General features: G+C 51.4%; 1 protein-coding gene across 1 annotated transcript; it reads left to right on the top strand.

Moving 5' to 3' along the window:
- The first annotated feature begins 2,348 nt into the window (after positions 1 to 2,348).
- TEKT4 (tektin 4) lies at positions 2,349 to 16,640 on the top strand. The gene is made up of 6 exons (XM_044452580.1): positions 2,349 to 3,257; positions 4,626 to 4,696; positions 10,185 to 10,328; positions 12,527 to 12,749; positions 13,987 to 14,141; positions 16,288 to 16,640. The coding sequence occupies exons 1-6, from the start codon at positions 2,724 to 2,726 to the stop codon at positions 16,502 to 16,504; spliced, it is 1,344 nt and encodes a 447-aa protein (XP_044308515.1). The 5' UTR covers positions 2,349 to 2,723; the 3' UTR covers positions 16,505 to 16,640.
- The last annotated feature ends 7,968 nt before the right edge of the window (positions 16,641 to 24,608 follow it).

Genomic DNA, 24,608 nt, shown 5'->3' with positions numbered 1-24,608 from the left:
TTTTATTTTATTCTGTACTTTGAAGCTTTATTTTTATTCTATTATATTGTACTTTATGGCTTTCCTTGTTGTGGACCACCCAGAGAGCTTCAGCTATTGGGCAGTATATGGAATGTAATAATAAATGATCCACACAATCAAAGGCTTTAGCATAGTCAATGAAGCAGAAGTAGATGTTTTTCTGGAACTCCCTAGCTTTCTCCATGATCCAGCATATGTTGGCAATTTGATCTCTAGTTCCTCTCCCTCTTCGAAACCCTGCCTGTGCTTCTGGTAGTTCTCAGTCCACATACTGCTGGAGCCTAGCTTGTAGGATTTTGAGCATAACTTTGCTAGCATGTGAAATGAGTACAATGGTGCGGTAGTTTGAACATTCTTTGACATTGCCCTTCTTTGGGATCGGAATGTAAACTGACCTTTTCCAATCCTGTGGCCACTGTAGAATTTTCCAAATTTGCTGGCATACTGAGTGTAGCACTTTAACTGCATCATCTTTTAGGATTTTGAATAGCTCAGCTGGAATACTGTCGCCTCCACTAGCTTTGTTGTTGCTCAGACTTCCTAAGGCCCATTTGACTTCACATTCCAGGATGTCTGGCTCGAGGTCAGTGACCACCCTATTGTGGTTATCAGGGATGTTAAGCTCTTTCTTGTATAGTTCTTCTGTGTAATCTTGCCACCTCTTCTTAATCTCTTCTGCCTCTGTTAGGTCCCTGCCATTTTGGTCCTTTATCATGCCCATCTTTGCATGAAATGTTCCCTTCATATCTCCAATTTTCTTGAAGAGATCTCTGGTCCTCCCTATTCTATTGTTTTCTTCTATTTCTTTGCACTGTTCATTTAAGAAGGCATTCTTATCTCTTCTAGCTGTTCTCTGGAATTCTGCATTCAATTGTTTGTATCTTTCTCTTTCTCCCTTGCCTTTCGCTTCCCTTCTTTCCTCAGCTATTTGTAAAGCTTCCTCAGACAGCCATTTTGCTTTCTTGCATTTCTTTTTCTTTGGGATGGTTTTAGTTGCTACCTCTTGTACAATGCTGCGAACCTCCATCCATAGTTCTTCAGGCACTCTGTCTATCAGATCTAATTCCTTAAATCTATTTGTCACCTCCACTGTATATTCATCAGGGATATGATTTAGGTCATACCTGAGTGGCCTAGTGCTTTTCCCCACTTTCTTCAGTTTAAGCCTAAATTTTTCAATGAGTAGCTCATGATCTGAGCCACAGTCAGCTCCTGGTCTAGTTTTTACTGGCTGTATAGAGCTTCTCCATCTTTGGCTGCAGAGCACATAGTCAATCTGATATCTGTGCTGACCATCTGGTGATGTCCATGTGTAGAGTCGTCTCTTGGGTTGTTGGAAAAGAGTGTTTGCTATGACCATCGTCTTCTCTTGATAAAATCCTACCAGCCTGTGCCCTGCTTCATTTTGTACTCCAAGGCCAAACTTGCCTGTTATTCTGGTTATCTTTTGGCTTCCTAATTTAGCATTCCAATCCCCCATGATGATAAGGACATCATTTTTGGGTATTAATTCTAGAAGGTGTTGTAGGCCTTCATAGAACCGGTCAACTTCTGCCTCTTCAGCACCAGTGGTTGGAGCATAGACTTGGACTACTGTGATGTTGAATGGTCTGCCTTGGATTCGAACTGAGACCATTCTGTCATTTTGGAGATTGTATCCCAGTACTGCTTTTCCTACCCTTTTATTGACTATGAAGGCTACTCCATTTCTTCTGAGGGATTCTTGCCTGCAGTAGTATACCTGATGGTCATCTGAATTAAATTCACCCATTCCTGTCCATTTTAGTTCACTGATTCCTAAGATGTCGATGTTCAGTCTTGTCATCTCTTGTTTGACCACATCCAGCTTGCTTTGATACATGGTTCTTAAATTCCATGTTCCTATGGAGTATAGATCTTTGCAGCATCGGACTTTCCTTTCACCACCAGATACATCTGCAACTGAGTGTCCTTTCGGCTTTGACCCAGTCGCTTCATTCTTTCAGGCGCTACTAGTACTAGCCCTCTGCTCTTCCCCAGTAGCACATTGGACACCTTCCAACCTGAAGGGCTTATCTTCCGGCATCATATCTGTTTGCCTTTTGTTACTGTCCATGGGGTTTTCATGGCAAGGATAATGGAGTGGGTTGCCATTTCCTTCTCCAGTGGATCACGTTTTGTCAGAGCTCTCTGCTATGACCTGTCCATCTTGGTGACCCTGCACAGCATAGTTCATAACTTCATTGCGCTACACAAGCCCCTTCGCCACGACAAGGCAGTGATCCATGAAGCTGAGTAGGCTGGTACCTAATCCCATGCCAGTGCTCTGCCTCTGCTCAGATCGGCTGCTCTTGTGCTGCGAGGCCCCTGCCCCCCTCCTCCATCGCACCCTCTGCACAGGCATCCCCCTTCAGCCGCCCTGTCCACCACCACCTCCCGGGCAACGCAGGGCCAGGGCCCACTCCATCTCCAGGCTGGGTCTGTTGGCCTCTGCCATCACCCAGGCGGCGGGAGGATGCCGCCGCCAACACACACAGCCTGAACCTGCCTGCTGATTGGCTGGTGGTTGCCCCTAGCAACAGGAGGACGCTGTGCAGAGCAGGTTTTGTGACCGGCAAGCACTGTGTCGGCCTCTGAGTGAGCCGGGGGCTTTCTGCGGGAAGCAAAGCCACTTGGCGACTTGCACAGTCCACTGACGGACCAGTCGACTCCAGGAGCCAACCATGTCCCACCCCGGGGTGCTCCTGACCAAGGAGCCAGCCCCGCAGAGCATCCCTGTCTCTGAGCTGCCCATGAAGGTTTACGAGCCGGCTCTGAACACTGGCCCCGACTCCTCTTGCGGCTTGGCCACGGCCGGCTTCCGCACGGCCAAGTACCTGCCGGAGGAATGGCACCAGCACAACTATTCCCAGTACCACCAGGCCTTTGCTGACCGCGACCACTCCGAGCGGTGCCGCCTGGAGGCCCAGAACCTGGCCGCCTACACAGCCGAGCTGGCCCAGCGCACGCAGGAGGACTCCACCTCCAAGGTGGGCGAGCGCCTGCAAGACATCCACTTCTGGAAGTCAGAGCTGCAGAGGATGATTGAGGACCTCGCGGCTGAGACCAACCTGCTGGCGGCCCAGAAGCTGCGGCTGGAGCGGGTCATCGACGCCACTGAGATTCCCTACAGCATCGCCACGGACAACCTGCAGTGCCGCGAGCGCAGGCAGCCCCCTGATCTGGTGCGGGACCAGGTGGAGGTGGAACTGCTCAAGGTAGGTGCTTGCGTGGTGCCAGGGTGCGCCTGGAGGAAGGGATGCCAGCATCTGGGACACCTGGCCTGGGAAGAAAAGGTGGCAGGAAAGTGCAGCTCACGGGTGCTCACAGTTTTGCATGGTGTTGAGAGCGGGGGAGAACAAGCGACTGCAGGAAGGTCTCCAGTCTGGAAGGCTTTAAAATGGGACGGGAGCATGGACGGAGGAGTAGGCTATTGGGCTGCTCAGCATGATGGATAAATATGACCTCAGGAATCAGGGGCTGCTGGGAAATGTGCGCAGGCACTTCTCATTTGGGGCAACTGGTTGCCTGCTAGGCACACGGACTGCTGGGCTGGAGGAGGCTCTGGGGCCTGTCTGGAAATGGGCATGAATTAGCCCATGGAAACCCCGCACAACTGCGTGTCCGCCCCCAGCTGCCACAAAGGACTGTCCCTCTGGCTGGACAAGCAGCACTGTGAAGGTGGCCTTCCTTACGCTGGCGTGTTCCAGGTGTCTTGGACGACAGATGTGAGAACCTGCCACCTGGCACAGGAGTCCAGCGCAACAGACAGGTGCTGTCCAAATCCTTAAAGGGTGGGCTTCACTGAAAACCCACAGAAACTTGTTTTGAGGAATAAAGAAAACAAAGGCCAAGTAAACCAGCATATAACCAGAGCTAGTGAGCACCCACCCAGCTCATTCCATCTCCCAACTTTCAAGCGGCCAGATCTGCCTTCCCTCCCCTCCCACCCACCCTCACATTGTGATCCTCTTTCGCCTCTCCTTCCAAGACCCTCCCCCAAAAATGGCTCTGTTGCACTGAAAATGGAAATCGGGCCCAGTACTGTTTGCAGCCCCTTTTGCTGAACAGGGGCGGCTTCACGTGGGAAGGAAACGGGTTTCCTAATGAAAAGTGCAGCTGGCCCTGGCGAGAGATGGGGCTGGTCCTCACGGTGGCCTCAGGGCCAGAGCCTACCATCTTCACGGAATCGGGAAGGCTCGCACCATCATTCCTGGCAAGCACCGTTCGCCCTCAGGCTTTGCTCTTTGGCTTCAGTTATTCTAGATTTCAGTCATGGACCTATGGAAGGCAGGGGGACTGCCAACCACTGGACATCTTCTATCATTTTTGCGGACATTTGTTGCCTGCATGCTTTCAAGCATGTCTTCTCAACCATGAGTGCTAGTAACTTAATTTTTTAGATTGTTACTTAACAAAAAATCTGATGTCCTTAGGAGTTTGAATTCTGTGGCCGTATCAAGCCTTTCAACTTTGCAGAGAGGAGAAATGACTCAGAGACTATTTGCAGATGAACCATTCTAAAAGACACTCTGCATCTTATCTGGTCTGTTCCTGCTACTGATTTTTCTCTTGCTCTCACCTAGGAAGCTGAGCTCATCAGAAGTATTCAGGAGCTCCTGAAAAGAACCGTGAAGCAAGCTGTTAATCAGATGCAGTAAGCTCCCCATTCCCCTGACCGCTGCACTGCCAGTGAGCCACGTACCCCTGACCGCAGCAGGATGCGTGGTTGCATACAGTGTGACTTGCTGGAGCAGAACTTACAAGGGGGAGAATAAATGGAATCCAGGGCAAAGAACTGCAGCACGGGATGGGCTTGTGTCCCTCATGGCATGGCAGTTCTTCCTTGGCTTGTCCACATTCTGAATACTGAAGCTCTGAATTGCTCACGGAGCCCTTCCATCGCAAAATGCAACATTCGCCTCTTATTAAAGATCCCCAGCTGCCTGTGTTGGTCAAGGAGCCCCCCTTTTTTCTGGAAACTGTCTCGGGTGGCCTCTTTCATTGCCTATTGGGGTGCTTTCTAAAAGCCTAAATCGAGGTTTCCTCTTTGCTCATTCTTGGAGAGAAAAACATACTTTTAACTTTCTCCAAGTACTGCCAGCAGATGGCGGTAGAACACAGGGCAAGAGGCAGGCGGCAGTTTGGGGACTGCTCAAGGCGGGAGAATCGGCTTGGCAGAAGTGCAAACAGCCCCCAGCCCCGGACAGCGAGCTGCTGAACAGAAGTTCTGTGGCTGCCAGAGCTGTCCGCAGAGGGCCGAGTGCAGGTGTGCCCACCAGCTCCCCGAGGCACAGCCCCTGCTAGGGGGCGCACATACAGCCCCCCGAGGGAGGCCCCCCCGCTCCATTCCACCCAGGGGAGTTGCCCCTCAGCAGCCCCATTGACCAATCTCTTCTGGCTTCATGCTGGAAGGACTACAAAGCCGTGTGCCCCGCAATCTGGCTTCGGACCCAGCTATGGAACGGAAGCTGGGGGAGTGCGTCCCTGTTGGTTCTCCTGGACCTCTCAGCAGCTTTCGATACCATGGTATCCTTCTGGATAGGCTGGTCGGGTTGGGAGTAGGAGGCGCTGCTCTGCGGTGGCTCCACTCCGACCTGTCTGGCTGATTCCAGGAGGTGGTGCTGGGGGATTGTGGCCTTGCACCATGGCAACTTTGTTGTGAGTTCCACAGGGTGCCATTTTCGCAACCATGCTTTTTAGCCTTGACATGAGTCTGCAGGGAGAGGTCATTCAGGGGTTTGGGCTGTGGAGTCATCAGTATGCGGATGACACCCAGCTCTGCCTCTCATTCACATCTAGTCCAGGTGAGGCAGTGGCTGTACTGAACCGGTGCCTGGCTGAGGCAAAGGGCTGGATGACAGCCAATAAATTGAGGCTTAGTCCAGACAAGACAAAGGTTCTGTTGGTGGGTGGTTCATCCCCCTGGGTAAATGATTTTAATCCTGTTCTGGATGGGGTCGCACTCCCCCTAAAGGATAGAGTTTGCAGCTTGGGAGTGCTCCTTGACCCAGAGCTGTCTCGGGAGTCCCAGGTGGCAGTGGTGGCAAGGAGCGCTTTCCTTCAGCTTCGGCTGATCCACCAACTGTGTCCCTACCTGGATGAGCATTGCCCAGCAACGGTGACCCACGCTCTGGTAGCTTCCCAGTTGGTCTACTGCAACGCTCTCTACATGGGGCTGCTCTTGAAGGTGGTCCGGATACGTCAGTTGGGTCAGAACAGAGCTGCCAGGATGTTAATGGGGACCAGCAGGTCTTCACACATAACGCCGGTCCTCTGTTGGTCACACTGGCTGCCAGTTGAAGTCTGGGCCCAATTTAAGGTGCTGCTGATGAGTTATCAAGCCTATACGGCTTAAGTCCAGGATACCTGAAGGGGCACCTTCTCCCCTCCCGCCCCTTGGATCTGAGGCAGAGGCCCTGCTCCGGGAGACCTCCTTGAAGGAGATCAGGAGGGTGGCTACCCAGAGGAGGGCCTTCTCTGAGGTGGCACCCCATCTCTGGAATACGCTCCCCAGAGAGGTTCGCCTGGTGCTGACGCTTTATTCTTTTCAGGCAAAACCGTTTTTATTCTGCTATGTTAATGTTCAGTTGGCTTTAACTGGGGTTTTTATTTTGACTTGCTGGATGCTGTGTTTGTTTTGTTTATTTTATTTGTTCATTATGTAAGCTGCCCTGAGACGTCAGTGGTGGACGGGGTAGAAAAGTTTTAAATAAATAAGTAAATAGTGGGTGACGATCTAACTGCAGGCTTCAACTGCATGGAACCATTTCATAAACACATAACGGAAGAAGAGGAGGAGGAGGAGGAGGAGGAGGAGGAAGCAGCATCAAAATGCCAGCTGCGTGTCCTTAGGCTTCACTTTGTGTGCACATCAAGTTTCAGGTTTTGCAGTCCTGATGCTTTGCTGCTGAAAAATGGACAGACAGACATCCTCTTTTCTAGTTGGCAGGATGGAGAAGTGTATGTGACTAAAACTTGCTGCTGACCTTGATTTCTGTGATGTTCAGGACAGCTAAGTTGTGCTGCCCACAAAAAGCAAAATGTGCAGGGACCGCAATTCCCTTGTTCTGGATCAGCGCAACACTGCAGAGTGTGGGCCACACGTCTGCTCCTCCTGGGCGGGCCTCTGTCGGTCCCTGCAGTGCAGCCCTGAGCATAGGTGTGTTCAGGTGCCCTTTCTGAACCTGTTGATTCACAATTCACCTCAGGCAAGCAGGTGAATGACTATTTTCAAACCTATCCATGGCCACGTATTTGTATTTCTAAAATTCTTGGCAAAATAGAAAGCTTACATAACATGGGATTTTGATGCACTTCAAATTACCCAAGAGTTGCATCTCTCAGATTATATTCTAATTGGTTTTAATTGCAGTTGTTAAAGTTTACTGCCAACTGAGCCTTCCTTGGAGGTGGCAGTCGGAGATGGGCCCTAGAACATGATCACAATATACAAGTAGGAGGAAGTTGGGAAAGGTGTTCCATCAGGTATGGAGGTCTCAAGCTGTGTAGGGCTTTAATGGTTGAAACGAGCACCTTGAATTGGGCTTGGAAGCATATAGGCAGACAGTGCAAGCAGGCCAGAAATGGTGGTATATGCTCAGACCATCTGGTCCCTGTTCTTAGTCTGGCTGCCACATTTTGCACAAGCTGCAGCTTCCATACAGTCTTCAAGGGCAGCCCTGCATACAGTGTGTTGCAGTAATCTATCATAGAGCTTACCAGCGCATGGACTACCTGCTGAAGCTAGCAGGGAGCCACTGGAGAAGGCTACTCCAAGCCAATGAAGCCACCTGGGCCTAAAGCGACAAAGGAGCACCCACAAGCTGTGGACCTGCTCCTTCAAGGGGAGTGCAACCCTGTCTAGAACAGGTTGAATTCCCTCTGTCTGGTCAGAAGAATGGCATTTCAGTCTTGTCTGGACTGAGTTTCAGTTTGTTAGCCCTCATCCCTCGGCTGCTGCAGCCAGCCACCACTTCAGCACATCCAGAGCCTCACCTGCTGGGGATGAGAAGGAGAGAGTGAGTGGTGTGTCCGCAGCGTCCTGAAGGAAGCGCACTACGGTGCTGCAGGGAAGGGACGGCATGCAGTGGTTTCATGTAGATGCTGAATACCAAGTGGACCAAAACAGGCCCCTCAGAACCCTGTGCTGGAGCATCCACAGGCTGAACAGTCTTCCTCACGCACCACCTTCTGGAGATGGTTCTGCAACTGGACTGCAGCCACTGCAAGGCAGTGCCTTTCACACCCGATGCCAACAGTTGCCCAAGAGGATACGATGGTCGTTGGTGCCCTGCGCTGCTGGGAGTCAAGAAGCACCAACAGGAGCACAGTCGCCTCGCCTCTCTCCCACATAGGTCATTGCACAGGCTGGCCAAACCCAGGCCTGGACCCCAACTGAAAAGCATCCATGAAATCAGCCTCATCCGAGAGTGCCTGGGGCCGGATGGCCACCACCTGCTCAGGAACCCTGCCCGGAAGGGGATGCTTGACACAGGCCTCTGGATTCTCTGTGGGATGAAGACTGACTCCTTCACTCATTTTTTCTACCCTGGGGGCAGGCTTCTTTCGTTGTCTTTCTAGTCAATTTTAAGCACTGTTGGTTTTAATTTTTTGTCAGCTGCCCAGAGCCTATGGGAATGGGGCAGTATAAAAATATTAAGATACAGTCAAATAACAATAGACATTCCATTATCTAACCAGAAGATTGTAGTACAATTCTTCAGTACAGTGGAATTGCAAAAATACACAAACCCCTCATTCTAGTTCATTCCACCATTCCAAATAATACCCTGTTTCTTCCATGTAAAAAATAGCCATGGAAATGCTTGGAAAAGCAGGGGAGGGGACCTGAGGAAAGCTGGTGTGTACACCACCTAAAAGCTGCCCCCAAGTGAGGGCTCATCCTGAGCCCACTATAAATGCTGTGTGTAGAAAAGCCCACACAAGATGCCCTGCTAACATCCACACTAGTCAGCACTTGGAAATGGATGCTCCAACCACATCCATTCTCATTCCAAAATGACACTTCTCTGAGGAATTGAATTTGATTGCATTTTCTTGGACTGCCTAAGGTTGGGTTTGTAGGACTATTTTGGAATGCGCCAGTTGGTTCTGAGAGCAACCCTTGCTTCTTTCAAATTTTCAAAAGGGGGAGTAGAAGGGACACGGGGAATTACAGACCTGTTAGCCTTACGTCCATTGTAGGAAACACAATGGAAAGGCTCATAATAGCGAGAGATCTAGTGATGCTAGATAGAGAAGGGAGGCTGACAGCCACACAACACGGCTTCCGCAAAAACAGGTCCTGCCAGACAAACCTTGTGGAATTCTATGACAAGGTTTCGAGGTGGCTAGATGGAGGGGATGCAGTGGATGTGGTATACCTGGATTTCAGCAAGGCCTCTGACAAAGTGCCCCATGATATCCTGGTGGAGAAACTGAGGAGTTTTGGGATACACCAAAGCACTGTCTGATGGATTAGGGCATGGTTGACTGCCCGAAAGCAGAAGGTAACCATTAGTGGGGAATCATCGGGATGGTGGCCAGTGACAAGCGGGGTCCCCCAGGGCTTGGCTTCTAGATCAAGAGAAGTATTACTACCACTCTAAATGACTCTGGTGCTCCTGCAACTGGAGTACTGTGCTCAGTTTTGGGCCCCTCATTACAGGAAGGATATAGCCAGGTTGGAGTCAGTGCAGCGTAGGGCCACAAGGTTGGTGGCCGGTTTGCAGGGGATGCCGTACGAGGCGAGACTGAGGGAACTGGGTCTCTTCAGCCTGGAGAAGAGGAGACTCAGAGGGGATGTGTTGGCAACATACAGGTATGTGAGGGGGTGTCACACGGAGGTGGGTAGAGACCTGTTCTCCCCTGCAGAGGAAGGCAGGACACGCTCCAACAGAGCAAAGCTCAGGGAACCCAGGTTCCATTTAGATGCCAGGAAGCACTTCCTGACAGTCAGGACCCTGAGGGTGTGGAATGGGCTTCCACAGAAGGTGGTTGAGGCCCCATTGGTGCGGGTGTTCAAGGATAGGCTGGATGTCCACATGGTGGGCATGTCGTGAGTGGAGCCAGCTGGAGCTGGGGGTCAGACTAGATGGCCCGGGAAGCCCCTTCTGACTTGCTCTGTTTCTGTGTTTCTTCAGGTTAAATCGAGATCACAAGCAGATCTGTGAAATGGACTGGTCAGATAAGATTGAAACGTACAACATTGATGAGAAATGTGGGAGATACAATAACCAGAGCACCAACATCCAGTTCCACCCAAGTTCATCCAAATTTGAAGACAGGTGAGTACCTTGGATGACCTAGGGCAGAAAGGTAGCAAGTGGTAGGGCACCTGGACCCTGCCACAGAATATTGCAGCCTGGAGTGATTCTGCCTAGAATTCCAGGTGTTCTGGTCCTTACAATCCTCTGCTCCATTTTCTCTTTTTTGCCAGAGAAACAGCAGCACATGAGAACACAGCATGCTTGGGCTTTGTTGCATTTTGGGGGATCTCTCCCTTGGAAGAGAGCTCTGCAGCTCTTTGGGCTGTCTTCACATATGCACTTCCTCCTTGCACCTGGATCATGCTCCTGGAAGGAGAGTGGGAGAACTAAGAGTGCTATTAGAACATATCTGGAGTGGACACCTGTTTTATACCGAGGACACAGTCCCTTCTGGATAATTTTTCAGGCGGTTTTTGGTAGTAGATGAGGGTGAAGCTGGTGATGAGCAGGGCTGGGGCCAAAAGGGAGTTCCCCCTTTACCTTTCTGCTCCTCCATTTTTCTTCTCCCCTGCTGCTTCCTGCTCAGCCTTCCCCAGAAAGTTGGACATGATCACACGCAGAGGGCTTCTGAAATTAGTCTGGGTGCTGCTCGTGGCCAAGGTGACGAGTTGCTCTGGATGGAGGATGAGCCTATTGTCTGAAAGGCACATTCTGGAATCTGCTTGGACACAGAGACTTGCCTTTTTCTGGCACACTGGTCAAGCAAAGCAAGAAAGTGAGGGGTCCATCTCACAGCACGTTCTGCCCCCGATAGCAGCCAGGCGGGCAAATCTGGGAACCCGGGGGAACAGCCAAAGGGGTGCCTTTCGGGGTGTGGGGGCGGGCGCTGCCATCCTGCCTCTGGCTTCCTAGAAGTAAGGCCAAGAAATACCACTGAACCTGCTTCTAGGATGGTCTGCGTAGGCTTGCCCTGCCAGGGTTGTGTGAAGGGCTTTCCTGTCTCTGTTCCAGGTCAGCATCCTTAAGGGGTTGCCAGTCCTAGTAGTGCACCTGAAGGCGTGCAAACAGATTTTCCTAATTTGCTCCTTCTGCACAAGGTATATTCATCACCCCCATGCCTTACTCAACTGTGTTCTGTGTTAACAGAAACCTTGAGAGCTGTACTTGTATGGAAGGTGCTACATTTTGGACGCCCTTGCCTTGGTCTCTCTTCCTTTTCCAAATCCAGAAAGATGTAAAACATAAAGCAATATGAATATGAATGACACCAAAACAAGCTAAAGTGCACAAGAGAGTCCCTGCCTGCAGGCCTTCCATTTAAAGAGATGTGACACACAAGAAAGAAGGAAGATGGCAAACAAGTCTTTCTGTAGGCCTGGTGGAATGGTTCCACTTCTCTTCCCATCTCCCTCAGCTACAGGCTGCTGAAACTGTTTCTGGTGGTCGAAGTAAGATTAGTTTGGTCCTGTGTATAACACCCTAGAACAGTGATGGCGAACCTTTCAGAGACCGAGTACCCAAACTGCAACTCAGAACCCACTTATGTATCGCAAAGTGCCAACACTGCAATCAGACCTGAATTTGCTGACCACCAGCACAAGGGGGCAACGTTCCACTGACCAGCAGCTTTTGGCCGGCCCTGAAAAAGGCATCTGAGTAAATCACAGTCCAAGCAAATCCCTGGCAGCTCATGAGTGAGTCGTTGCCTGGTGCCCTTAATCTTTCCAAATATGCACATGGCTGCTGGGCAATCACGTGCATGCCCCTTCAGGCACGCGTGCCATAGGTTCACCATCGCTGCCCTAGAACCTGAAAGGATGAAGGCTGGCATCCTACTTTTTAATAAATGAATGAAGGACTCCTTCTCTTGCAGAGAATGTTAGGTAATGCACATAGTTCCTGCTGTGAGGTGGATAAGGCCAAGAGAGAGTAATTGGAAAGAAAGTAATTGGAAGGACCCCCCCAGAAAGCTTCAAGGAAGGGTGGGGGTATGATCCAGGTCTCTTGAAAACCCAGCACTCAAAAGAGTGTCCCTCACTGGCCCTGTTCCTTCAAGGATAGTGAGCAGAAAATTTTGTGCAGGGCGACACCTTCTATTCATCTATTCTGACTCTTAGCCTGACCTACCTCCTTCTGCTGCTGAGGAGCTAAAAAGCAGAGGAGGGGGATTGTCTAGGCCACCTGGGATTCTCTGCAGGAGCAGAGGTGGGATATAAAGGCAAAGTAATGCAAAGGAAACAAAATTTCCTCCCTCTCTTGTAATGTCGGCGCTGCAGTGCTTCCACTCCAGAAACGTGGGCCAAGCGCAGTCGTGGCAACATCCACCGGGCCGAGCGGGAGGAACTGGCTTCCATCAACCTCCGTGCCCTGGTCGACAACATCCTGCACGACACAACGGAGGACCTGCGCATGCAGTGTGATGTGGTGAACCAGGCCTTTGCGCAGCGCTGCGAGGAGATGGAGGATGCCACGCACAAACTGGAGCATCACCTGCAAAAGGTCCGCTTGGAGGCAGCCGTGATCCCGTTCCAAGGGGACATCATGAGTTGCATGGGGAAAGGCCCCAGCCCGGCTCCCCACACAGCCACACCACCTGCCTCTGGCCAACGGTCCCATCCCTTTATTTGTGTGCTCATTTATATAGTGCTGCACGTCCGAATAGATTCCCAAGCAGTGAACAAGGAAAGAGAAAAGAACCAAGGCATAATACTGGAGGATTTGAAAATCAGCAGACCCATGAAAATGGTGGCTGCTCAGATGAGGAAGACAAAGATGTCTTCAGCGGGCCACAGACGCAGCATGGTGTTGGTCCTGGCCCGCACCCTGAAGGGGCAGGGAGGTCTGTGGCCCGGGAGCCGTGGCACCAGAGCCTCTGCTTCAGGGGAACCCCACGGGGCCATGGTCCACGTGGTCACCCCACTGTGTCCTGGCTGATGCCAAGCCTGGTCAAAAGAGAGAGAAAAACAAAGGGCAGCAGCAGAAGTCCTGAAGTTGTTCTTCAACAATAAATGGTGGCAGTTGGTCAGCAGCTTCCACTTATTTATTGCTTGGATTTATATCTGCCTTTTCTCTTTCAAAGAACTCAAAGCAGCTTGCATCATCTATTCCCACTGCTCTCCATGGGATCCCCACAACAGCTGTGTGAGGTGGGCTGGGCTGAGAGGTGGTGAATGGGTCCCCATCCCACACTCTTAACCACTGCATCACATTGTCTTTATACAGATACTGAACTTGTGTTTATATTTAAGTTATAGTAACATTTTTGTTTATGCATATGCATTGGCATATGCAAACGATATTCAAATCTGAAGCCTCTTCTTGGTAATACAAAACTGGCCAGCCAAACTGGGCACCTCCAAGGCAACCCTCTTGACAAGGCCAGAATCACTACTCTTTAGCCCTGCAAACAGTAATTTTAAATCTGGCATAAATGCCAGGTGTATAAATGCTTACAACAATAACATAAGAAATCCCAAGAAAACCCCACAACAGCCATGATTCAGATTAACCAAGGTCACAGGAGTATTTCCTATCCGAAGCTTTCAGGGTAGCTTTCCTAATGGAAATATTTAAGTCTTTAGAAACAACTACTAGCTTTTCTTTTTGGCTTACAAACTGACCAAGATCCTGCAAGTAGGTTCACTTTAGGGACCAAAGATTTGCCAACTGGTGCCTCTCCAGCCAAGCTGGCAGCATTCCTGAACTTCTTCCCTCCCTTGATTCTGTTTTCCAACAGACACTTAAGGAGATTGGGGAGCAGGAGCACAACATTGCTGCCCTCAAGCAGGCGATTAAAGACAAAGAAATGCCCCTCAAGGTAGCCCAGGCGAGGCTGTACGACCGCTCGTTCAGGCCCAATATCGACCTCTGCAGAGATGCTGCACAGTTCAGGTAAGCCAATGCGGCTAAAATGCAGGACAGGTGTGTACCTTGGGCCTTGGTGGGTTGTTATTGCAACCCAGGGAGTCAAACCTGGGTCTGGTGCAGTTGAGGGCAATGTGAGAGTTTGGATGCTGGAGAAAATGGGCTATGGCTGATTCCCAGATTTCACTTCCCCAACCTGGTGCAGATGGTTTGGGCATCAGCCCCAGGCATCACACCCATCCTGGGAATCCTGGGAGTTGTGCTCCACGCTGTCTGAAAGACTCCAGGTTGGGGAAGGGCTTTCTAGGCAATGTCAACTCACCTGAATTTGTTGGGCTGATACAGATCGGAACTCCACTATCCACTGAGTTTTGCAGTTCTGCAAGAATGGCATTGCTGTCTTCTGGGAACTGCAGAGGGCACAGGATACAGCTGTGGTTCCCTTTATCCCAACAGACGTTAACAGGGCTTGATACGTTTTGCTTGTTTCCCAAAGATGCCCCCAAATGCCATCAGTAAAGGCAAGAAGCAGCCTCTTGATGATCCCTATGACAAATACGTGGCACAAGCTTGAAGCAGATAATGCCACAATGAGACAAATGCTTCTCACTCCCCAGTGTCCGAGTTAAGGTCTGGCTTCTGCATTATTCTGCATGCCTCTGATGCAGGCTCCGGTGTAATATATGCTTTGTAACGAAGTAAATGCAGAGTGCATGGGAGTAGTGGCACAGACGGAGTTAAGGTGCAGTGAGATGTGCCTTCTGTTGCACAGTAGCCCTGAAGAATTTGAGCTGCTCCATGGCATGGTTTGGGCAAAATGCATCCTGTTGCACATTCCAGCCAGAGGATGTTGCTGCAATGCAGCTGTGGGGAACCCCGGGCAGGGGTGGCCCTAGCCTAGCCTAGCCGCTGGGGGCTCATCCTGAAGGCCACAACCCTCCCCTTCCCCTGCCCTGCCACTTCTCTCCCGAGCACTGTTTGTTGGGCAGGTCCCCAGCTTTTGTGCAGTCATTCTCCCCATTTTCAAAGGCCATTTTAAAAACCATTTATTTCATTGCTATGCCTCCCAAAAGCCAAAGCTCTTTCCTAACATCTTGGTATGGGCAGAGAGAACATTAAGCTGACATATGCTGGTGTTTTGGTCTCCCATCCCTGGGGTACATTTCCCAGGAGCTCTGAGAATGTGTGATTTGGCTCAGGTCCTCTCTACATGATCAGGTTTGTCTTTGAATGGGATGTCCCATCCTATTTCTTTCAGGCTGATTCAGGTAGTTTCTTTTGATACGGCACAGAAAGATGAGCAAAGGTACCTGGTAGCTGGGGAACAAAATTATGCAGAACAGGTTGATTTCCAGTCACTATATCTGATTACACCAGCCTTTAAAAGGTACTCCAAATGCCACAACATCTCTTCAGTGTAATGTTTCAAATCATTTTCTGTTGTTACAAGAGAAGGGTTATCAATTCTGCTGGTGCAAGAGTAGCGGGCAAGCCGTTATTGTTCTGCAGACAACAGGGCAGGGAATTGTTAGCATACAACTTCTGTCATCAACATGTTTATGCAAACGAATAAACAAACAAGGAGAAGAAAAGGCGGAAATAGCCGGCTACATTTTCCCTTGTTAGTCTTCACAGTGCCATGAAATTAGAAATGTGCAGACGATGAATCTCAGGAAAGCAAATTATCCATCTTTGCTACTGGAGCAAGGTACAAGGCACGAGCCAGGATAATGCCTCTGAATTCTTCCTCTCCAGTTTCACAGAAACAAGGACAGGCAAAGCAGAGATGGGCGAACATGCTGCCTCCCGACTGCTTGATGCCTCCATTCGCAGCTAACAGCCTGGGATGCATAATTCCTGGGTTGTTGTGACACCAAACCCAGAAACTCTGGGTTGTTTAGTAGCTAAACCACTCGGAATGGACTGGCAGTCACCGGTGGTTTGTTCCAGCATTGCTGATTAAAAATGAAAGAGGCGAGCATGTGGAAGGCAGAGTGCTCTCTCCCCGCTGTTTGGCCCTGGCAGCTCCCGGCTGACTAATCTCCGGGTTTCCATGGCTGGAGAAGGGGGAGTGTGTCCAGATCAGAAGACGTGGTTTCCAGTGCCCTTCAGGCTCATTTATTTTTTGCGTTCTGCACTTCTGAGGTGCATCACCCTATTCCACTGTTTCTAGGCTCATCAGCGAAGTTGAAGAACTGACAGCGTCTATTGAAGCTCTCAAGAAGAAACTCCTGGAGTCTGAGCAGGCACTGCGGAACCTGGAGGACACACGCATGAGCCTCGAGAAGGAGATTGCCGTGAAGGCCAACAGTATTTTTATTGACAGGCAGAAGTGCATGGCCCATCGCACCCGCTACCCCACTGTTCTTAAACTAGCAGGCTACCAGTAGGCTCAGCGGGACCCAGGCCAGACCCAGCTGTTGCTGGATGCGAGGAACCCTCCTCTTGCTTAGTCTCATGGGGCATGTAAGCTTTTCCCCCACTAATGTCTTTGGTTTCAGTAGCAAATATACAAGTGTCGCTGGATACTGCCTGCTGCAGCCTGTATATGTGTGATGTCTGTAAAATGCCAGAATGTGCAAGCGGGTAAGTCCAGCGTCCAGACCTTGCCTTGTGCAGGAACGCCCTAAATGGGTGGGTCCCAAGCCCTGGCAGTGCTTTTCTGGCAGGGCGTGCGCACGTGTGCTTGCACATGACGTTTATAGCCAGCAGTATGTCTTTATTGCTCATAGCCACAGGCTGCTACAAATACGAAAAAGAAACTATACCGTAAAAATACAGACCAATTTCAAATACAAAGAGCTGTGAAACATTAAGAACCATGAAAAGTATTGTGGAAACATAATAGTTACAATAACCTAATTAAAATCACACAACCATTCCACTGGAAGAAATAACCCTTATCCATAAAATGAGTGCAAACTGCCGGGTGCGCCCTGGCTCTTCCCTTTCTAGCAGCCTGGGCGAAGTTTGCACCTTGGCTCAGGGTACATGCATTGCTGCCTGCAAGGGATATGCAGGTCTTGTCTGACAAGGGTCCATTTAATAGAGAATTGAGGGTATGATGGGGGAATCTGTACCTTGGAGACGTGTAATGAGGGCAGTGAGGTCAATGGGGTTCAATGTCCCCCACTTCACCCAACTCGCATGTACCAAGTTATCGGTGAGTTGGACATTGTGTTATCTCCTGTCCAGATAAAATTCCAGGGAGATGGGAACTGGCTGAGTCCAGATCTCCTCCCACCAGCTGACTGTCCCTGCCAGAGACCTTGCCCACCTTGCTGTGGCTTTTCCAGGGAGTCTTATGCCCACAGCTTTCCTCAGCCACAGCCAAGCATAGCCAATGGAGGGGGATGATGGGTGAAGTGGGTCAAAACATCCGGAGGCTCATAAGCTGCCTGCCCTGGCCCTGGGGACAGGCTGAGCTCCAGGAAAGCAGCAGGTGACATCAAAGCTCAAGGAGAGCTGTGTTTTCGCCTGTGGAAGAGAGAGTTGAGGGTGAGCAGGGCAGGGAATGGGTGGAAGGCAGGCTGGAAAGGTCTTGAGACATTTTCTGCCGTGCTTTCCATCCTACCCCAAGTTGTCAAGAGAAGACATGAAAAGTACAAAGATGTAAGATAAGGGAACCAGATTCCTGTCCCAGAGAGTGAGAAGTGATGCCGCCTGGGTGCAAAGGTGCCCTGGAGGGTCAGTCCCTCATGCTGGCTGGGGGATGCTGGGAACTGCAGTCTAGATCCACTGGGGGCTGCTAAAGAAATGGTCCCCTACCTTTCGTGCCCGGAAGCCCACCAACAGCAAAGAAGGTGTCGGTGCATTGCATCCGTTCACCTTTTCTGAGAGACTCAGTAGATATTTGTAAGCAAGTCATTATTGTGAGGTGGAATGAGCAGTTTCTGGTGTGGGGAGAGGAATAAGATAAGTTGGGACAGGAGATAATTAATAGCACAGAAGATTAAAATGCTGGCAGCCGACTCCTAGGGCTGAAAGGCCCAGCTCAAGAGATTGGACCATGTTCTGTATCTTTTTGCAACCCCCTGACAAGCTCCTAATGGCCCCTCTGCAGCTACCACTCCGCCATTTTCTGATCCATGTCAAGGAAAGCCCAGAGGCTGTGAACTCCTGCATTTCAAGTATGATCTGAAGGCAATCTCAATTAAACACTGAAATTCCATTTGGAGGCCATTTTCTGGCTTAATTGCCAAAGCAGCCTCCTGGCAGACTGCAGCCAGTCTGAAGCTTTTCCCCCTTTCTGCTTTTTCTTTTTGGAAAAAATTAATGCTGAGCAACTGCAGGATAGTTTCTTAGTCTTGCTGACAGCTAAAACTGCCTTTAGAAGTATCTATCTATGGGAGGATATAGCAGGATATAGCAGTCACCAAAGGAAAATGGCAAAATTAGCACGGATTAGACTTGCCCTGTAATGGCAGGACACCTGCGAAACTTCCAGGTCCTCCCGAGGCCACAGGCTCCATTTTTGTACTGCTCTAACAGTCAGGAAGTTCTTCCTGATGGTCAGCCAGAATCTGGTTTCCTTTAACTCGAGCCAGTTATTCCAGGTCCTGCATTCTGACCCTCCTCCGCGTGTCAACCTTTCAAGTACATGAAGGCTGCTCTTGCGTCCCCCCGTCTTCTTTTCTACAGGCCAAACATGCCCAGTTCTTTCAGTCTCTCCCCACAGTGCTTTGCTTTCAAGCTGCTCTTGAGGGCCCTCCTGGCACTGAGGAAGACTCCGGCAGCAGCTGTTGTCCTGGTGGTGGTGATTCAGCAGAGGTCACCAAACGGCCCCACAGGTCTGGGCGTCTGCAAGCTGCCATTGGCCTCTGCAGGGGTTTCCCTGCCCCTCCTCACACCTGTCCTGTCTTGGGGGCTGGCTGGGCTGAGAGCGAATGATGGGCCCGTGAACTCCATGCCAGAGATGGGCCATTGCCTTGGCTCTCCTGAGCCCTTGCCCCTCAGGGAAAGCCGTGGAGCAGTTTCCCAGTGCCCAGCGGCTGGCAGGGATGTTACGGGAATGTAACTCCTTCAGTTTTAGAGAACATGGCCGCTGATTAGAGATTATGGCATCACCACCATAGCAGTAGCAGCTTGATCAGTTGGAGGGGGGTGAAGCCCCACGGCATGTGGATCATGGAGGCAGCCCCCTGTGGCAATCAAGCAAAACATCATCACCGTGGAATATTCAAGCCGCCGATGAGCAAGAAGCCAGTTTCCATGAGCTAACGAGCTCCATGCAGCCCCTGCTGAATCCCAGCAATCAGCCCTGGCATCAGCCGGCCCCCTAAAGCAAGGAGGCAGCAATCTCCGTGAGAAAATGGGAAATTTGTCTTTGGTGATGCGGCACCCGTGGTTTGCTGTGGTTTCTATAGTAATAGAGGAAAGCATCTTTCTAAGGAGACCTTTAAACTGGAGCTCCACTCAGCTAACTCACAGCAGTACCCCCCCCCCCACCTCTCTTATAGAAACATAGAAACAGAGCGAGTCAGAAGGGGCCTCCCGGGCCATCTAGCCTGACCCCCGGCTCCAGCCGGCTCCGCTCACGACATGCCCACCATGTGCACGTCCAGCCTGTCCTTGAACACCCGCACCAGTGGGGCCTCTCTGCTCTTCTTTGGACTTGCAGGGGATGGAGACTTCCCAGCCAAAGGACTGGCCCCAGGAAGTGTGCAGCTGTTGCCAGAGCAGTTCCTCAGAGAGGGTCCCCCTTGCATCTCACACAACACAGGGAGCCCTTCCCACAGATGCAAGAGACGGCAGGGACTGGCCCAAAGTCACCCAGCTGGGGCCATGGCCAAGTGGAGAGTTTCGTCCAGGCCCCTTCGGCCAGAGTCCAGCACTCGGACTAGCCGCCACGCTGGGTTTCTACGCCTTGAAAGGAGGCCTTCCCCACAGCCAGCTGGCCTCCAAGAAAGGGGGGCTGGCAGGAGAGCGGGGGTTGCCTGCCTGCCTGTTCTCTTCCTCCCGTTTCTCGCTGGCTGTCTCAGACCACGAGCTCCTTGGGGACAAGGACCTGCCACGTTCCTTGTGCCACCTTCTCCACATATCTCCTTCTCGCAGGGGTAAACAATCTTTTTCGGCCCATCAGGGCCTCGGTCTTTTACGGCTTCTGGGGTGCATTTGCCACCCGGGGATGCATTTGCCCTCCGGGGATTCTCCTTGTTCTCGTCTTGCCCCGTCCCCTTCCCTGATTTCCCTTCCTGCCACTGCCTTCCCTTAGGACTCCAGAGCCCAGGGGGGCAGGGAGGCCGAGGGGCCTGGAGGCCACGTGTGGGGCCTTCACAGCAGGTGCCACCTTGAGTGGTCCCTCCTTCAGGGGCAGCCCAAGCAGGATTAAAAACTTCTGTCCTGCAGCAATTCAAGACAGTTCCCTCTTCCCTGTGGCTCCTGGTAATTCATTCTCGCCTTCAGTAAAGAGACTGACACCAGCGATTGGTTATGGCAGAATGGAAGCGCCCGTGGCCCCAGTGCGCATGCCGCCATGTGCACACATGAACTGCAGGGCGTCCCGTGCGGCCCAGCCGACTCGTTCACTGCTGGTGAAGGTTGCTCTGACCAGCGCTCGGCATGTTGCAGGATCCTTTGCACCCCTTCAGCCTAAAGGGTGAAAGAAACCACTTGGCATTTAGGTCCACGTGGGAAGCATGAGGACAGTGGCGGCTCTTGCAGAAGCGGCCTTTCCGCATCGAGGCCCTTGGGCAGAAGTTGGCAGCTGGTGCCCTGGTGCTGTTTCAGAGTGCGGCTGTCCTGGGCCCACCTCAGCATGGCCGGGGTTGCGGGCTCTGGGGATTGCCGGCGTCCCCGATTCTCACTCCAGGCCGGCTGGCGGCAGCTCCCCAGGGTTTCAGGCAGAGGCTTCCGCAGCCTCCCCACTGCGCACATGGGGGATCAAACCTGGGACAGGCAACATCGGTGTGGGTGCAACCGTGCGAGCAGTGGCCCTGGAGAACGCCAAGCAAGCCCCGCTTCCCTGGCAAAATCGGAGGATGTATCTGTAAGCAGGTTTGCATATCTTCCTGACCTGCCCCATCCCGTCCTCTCTTGGATCGCTCCTGTCCATCCCCCCCCATCCCAACAGAAATGCCCCGTTCCTGTGCCCAGCTGGGGCCAGGAATCCCGCCAAGTGACCTCCAAAAGAAGATCCGTTGGTGGCAGCAACTGCCTGGCTCAAGACCGCTGCCCGCATCCTTTGCCCCTGCCCTGGTGCTTCTGCTAAAGGCAGGCACTGGCTGCCCACATCCTGGACCTGACAGGCCGCCACAGGCTTGCAATCAGAGAAGGCAGGCAGGCAAAGGGAAGAGCCCAACAGCCGCCCCAAGGCTGAGACAGAAATATGCTGAGCCTGCTCCGTCGTGCGTCCGAATCTCACTCCGCTCACACCACCACCAAGCCTTTGGGGATATAATGGAGTTTACTGCTGATGCTTGCTGCATTCTAGAAAAGGATCATCTATAGAATGAAGGAACAAGAACGCCTCTGAGCATGTTCTGCATGGAGGAAATTGTTTTCCAAAACAAATAGTGCTTATGTGCAAATAAATGTATTTAGGGTCAGGGCAGTAGAAGCAAACACTCTTCTTCACTCTTTCTTTCTTCATCCGGGGTTATAAAGCGAGCCTTGTTTGATCTACGGTATCAGGAATGTGGAACCAGCTGCAAAGCATGGGATGGTGGAGAATGAAAGGTCCATTCACAAGACTACAGGACAAGCTTTCAGGTGTTAATGCATTTTTACGTGAAAATCATGTAATGAGAAACAATCAGGAGGATTCCTTGTGAATCTGGTAGTTGCTTCTGATCTACTTGCTGATGGCTTATATATAATTTCTCTGTAGCAGTGACCACAATGGCTTGTTCCTTGAACAGTGTCTGCTAGGTGATTATTAGTCTGTTGCTGGCTTTGTATTCAAAACATTTCAAGAGCTATTATGTTAATGATATAATTGGCTTCTGCAGGAAAGGGTTATGGGTTTGAATTTGTTTTGTTTTATCAAAGAAGCAGGATGTTGTTGCTAATTAATATCCCCACCCCTGCTATGTTAATGAGAGTTGCCCTAAAAGGTAGAATCCATTTTGGCATGAATGGGTGAGTGTCCCTAGCTGGCGTTTGCCGAGGAAGCCGGGCAGGTCACCGACTGGAGAGGAGGCTGCTTGCACTCCTCACCCTCCGGGGCAAGCGGCCCACACAGCCTGCACAATCTGCGAATTACGCAAGCCATCTCTGCAAGTTTGCTTATTTGTTTATTCAAAACTTTGCTATACCATCCTCTTATCAAATAGTCTTAGGATGGTTTTACAATAAAACAAAGCACAACATCATTTCTATACAATAAAACCCCAATTAGAATAGCAATTTAAACCTTAAAAATACTGGGAAAATAGCAAGGTTTTAGCCTGGCGCCAAAAAGAAGAAAGTGTGGGAGTTAACTGAGTGTCGGAAGAACTGCTTTTTTAACTGAAAGGTCAACATCAAATAATTTTAGAATGTTTTAACCACACCTCTGTGCTATAATCATAACCATCAAAGGGGACTGCTAATTGATTAAAACTGGAAAATATTATCAATATTGAAAAGCAGTTTAATGTAGAGCATTGGACTTGGGCAGGGGAGACCCTTTAGCCATGAAGCTCATTAAATGGCTTTGGGACTGCTGACAGTTCTCAACCTGAGCTACTTCACAGGGTTGTTGTGAGGTTAAAATGCATGAAGGAGAGGACTGCGTAAGAGACTGTCTAAAAAAGTTTTAAATGGATAAATAACTGTGTGAGCACCTCAGGAGAAATTTGGGATCGAATCCTAAAAAAAGAACACAGCAGAAATAGTCCCTCAAAGGCAGGCCAGAAGAGCCATGAAACAGCCTTCATCTAGCCTTCGAACCTGGCGCCCTCCACATGTGGGGGGGACTACAACCCCCATCTTCCTGGCTATGAATGTATGGAAGTCGCCGTGCGCCTCACTGGGGCGAGGCCAGGCTTGGGCAGGGCAGGCTGCAGCCAAGGGTGGGTGTGGCAACGGGAGGCGCCGGGGGGGTCGCCGAGTGGCCGGATGTGCTGGTGGGCTGCCTTGGGTGGGACGCTCCGGCTGGGCCCGCCCTTGAAGAGAGAGGCCGCCGACCTGGGCCGCCATGCCCCGTAATGGCACTGAAGGAAAGGAGGCTGGTCCAGCACCCAGCCTCATGGGACCTCACACCCGCATGGCCAGGAGAGCTCGGGCTGCAGGGCTCATTGCTGTGGCATCTTAATTTACTACATGAGCATGCCTCAGAACAGGATTAAGGAGCGCTGGCTGAGGCTGAGGGGTGCTGTAGTCCAGTGGGCCTGCACACAACACGTTAGGGGAGGCTGGCATGGACCCCCACTGCGTGGGCACTTCTACCTCTCGGGCACGGCCTTTGCTCCCTCGCCCAAGGTTGAACTTGGCAGGGGGAGAGCCTGAGGGCTGGGTGCCCTTTTGGAAAGGTCTCCGGGGCTCTTGCTCCAGGTGGGCTGGGACAAAGGCGACGGAGGTTCACCCCCCACATACTGGCATTCTGGAGCTTGGCAGGCTCACTGCCAGCATCCATCTCAGGAGGCGCATTTCAACCTGTGGGGACACAGGAAAACCACCAAGGGATCAGCTCTCAGGGAACAGGGCAGCCGCCAGGAGACACGGGGCCAGGTCCTCAGAGGGCTTGGGTCACCTGCGTGCCAGAGGTGCAACATCTGTGAAGCTGAACTTGCGGGGAGGAGAGCTTCAGCCACTCCAACTAGCAAGGCAGCCCAAAAGGCACAGGAAGGACAACTGCTTAGTGGGAAGAGCAGCCAGGAAACTGGGGGGGGGGGCAGTTGTGCTGGAACTGACGAGGTCAAAGTTCAGCCTGATTGCCCAGGGCAGCTTGGAATGGGCAGCTGGGGTTCATCTGCCCTGAATCCTCTTCTACTTTCCATTGCCACTTCAATCCTTTCTGCAGAGATTTCCACTGACTGGTGGAGCTGCCTGCACGACGGCAACGTTGTCGAAGTCTCCTTGTAGGGAAAGAGTCTCTGCCGTCTCTTGCAGACTGCCGACAGCCATGTACTCTGTATGACCAAGGGAGCTGGGATGGTACGACTCAAATGCACCTGCGCTTTCTGGGTCTGGCAGCTGCAGCTTCTCTCAGCAGCTGGCCCCGGCTGCAATGCTCTGGAGGCTCCTTCCAGGGTCACACTGAGGTTTCTGCTGCTCTCCTGCCCTGCTGCAGGCCCATCCCCATCAGCCTTTTTTACTTTTCCTTTCCTTGAAACAGAAAGGTCCCAAGAGCTTAAGTGGTGCTCTCAGTAGCTTCTTTTCTGCCAGGCCTGTGCAACACAGCCAGCTGGATTTTCTGTTAATGGGTTAGATCTGCCTGCCTCACGCTCTGCTGATCTTAATAGCCTCCCGACTGGCCCTCCAGCGCGGCCGCTTCACCGTTCCTCGGCACAGGCCTGAGTCACGCTCGCTCACTGGTGCTCCAGCCTCCCCCGAGCTGCCCCGCAGGTGTGT

This window comes from Varanus komodoensis, unplaced genomic scaffold (genome assembly GCF_004798865.1).
Source record: "Varanus komodoensis strain SLA01 unplaced genomic scaffold, ASM479886v1 scaffold73, whole genome shotgun sequence".
Taxonomy (NCBI): domain Eukaryota; kingdom Metazoa; phylum Chordata; class Lepidosauria; order Squamata; family Varanidae; genus Varanus; species Varanus komodoensis.
Note: the sequence above shows the minus strand (reverse complement) of the source record. Positions and strands in the feature narration are given on the sequence as shown.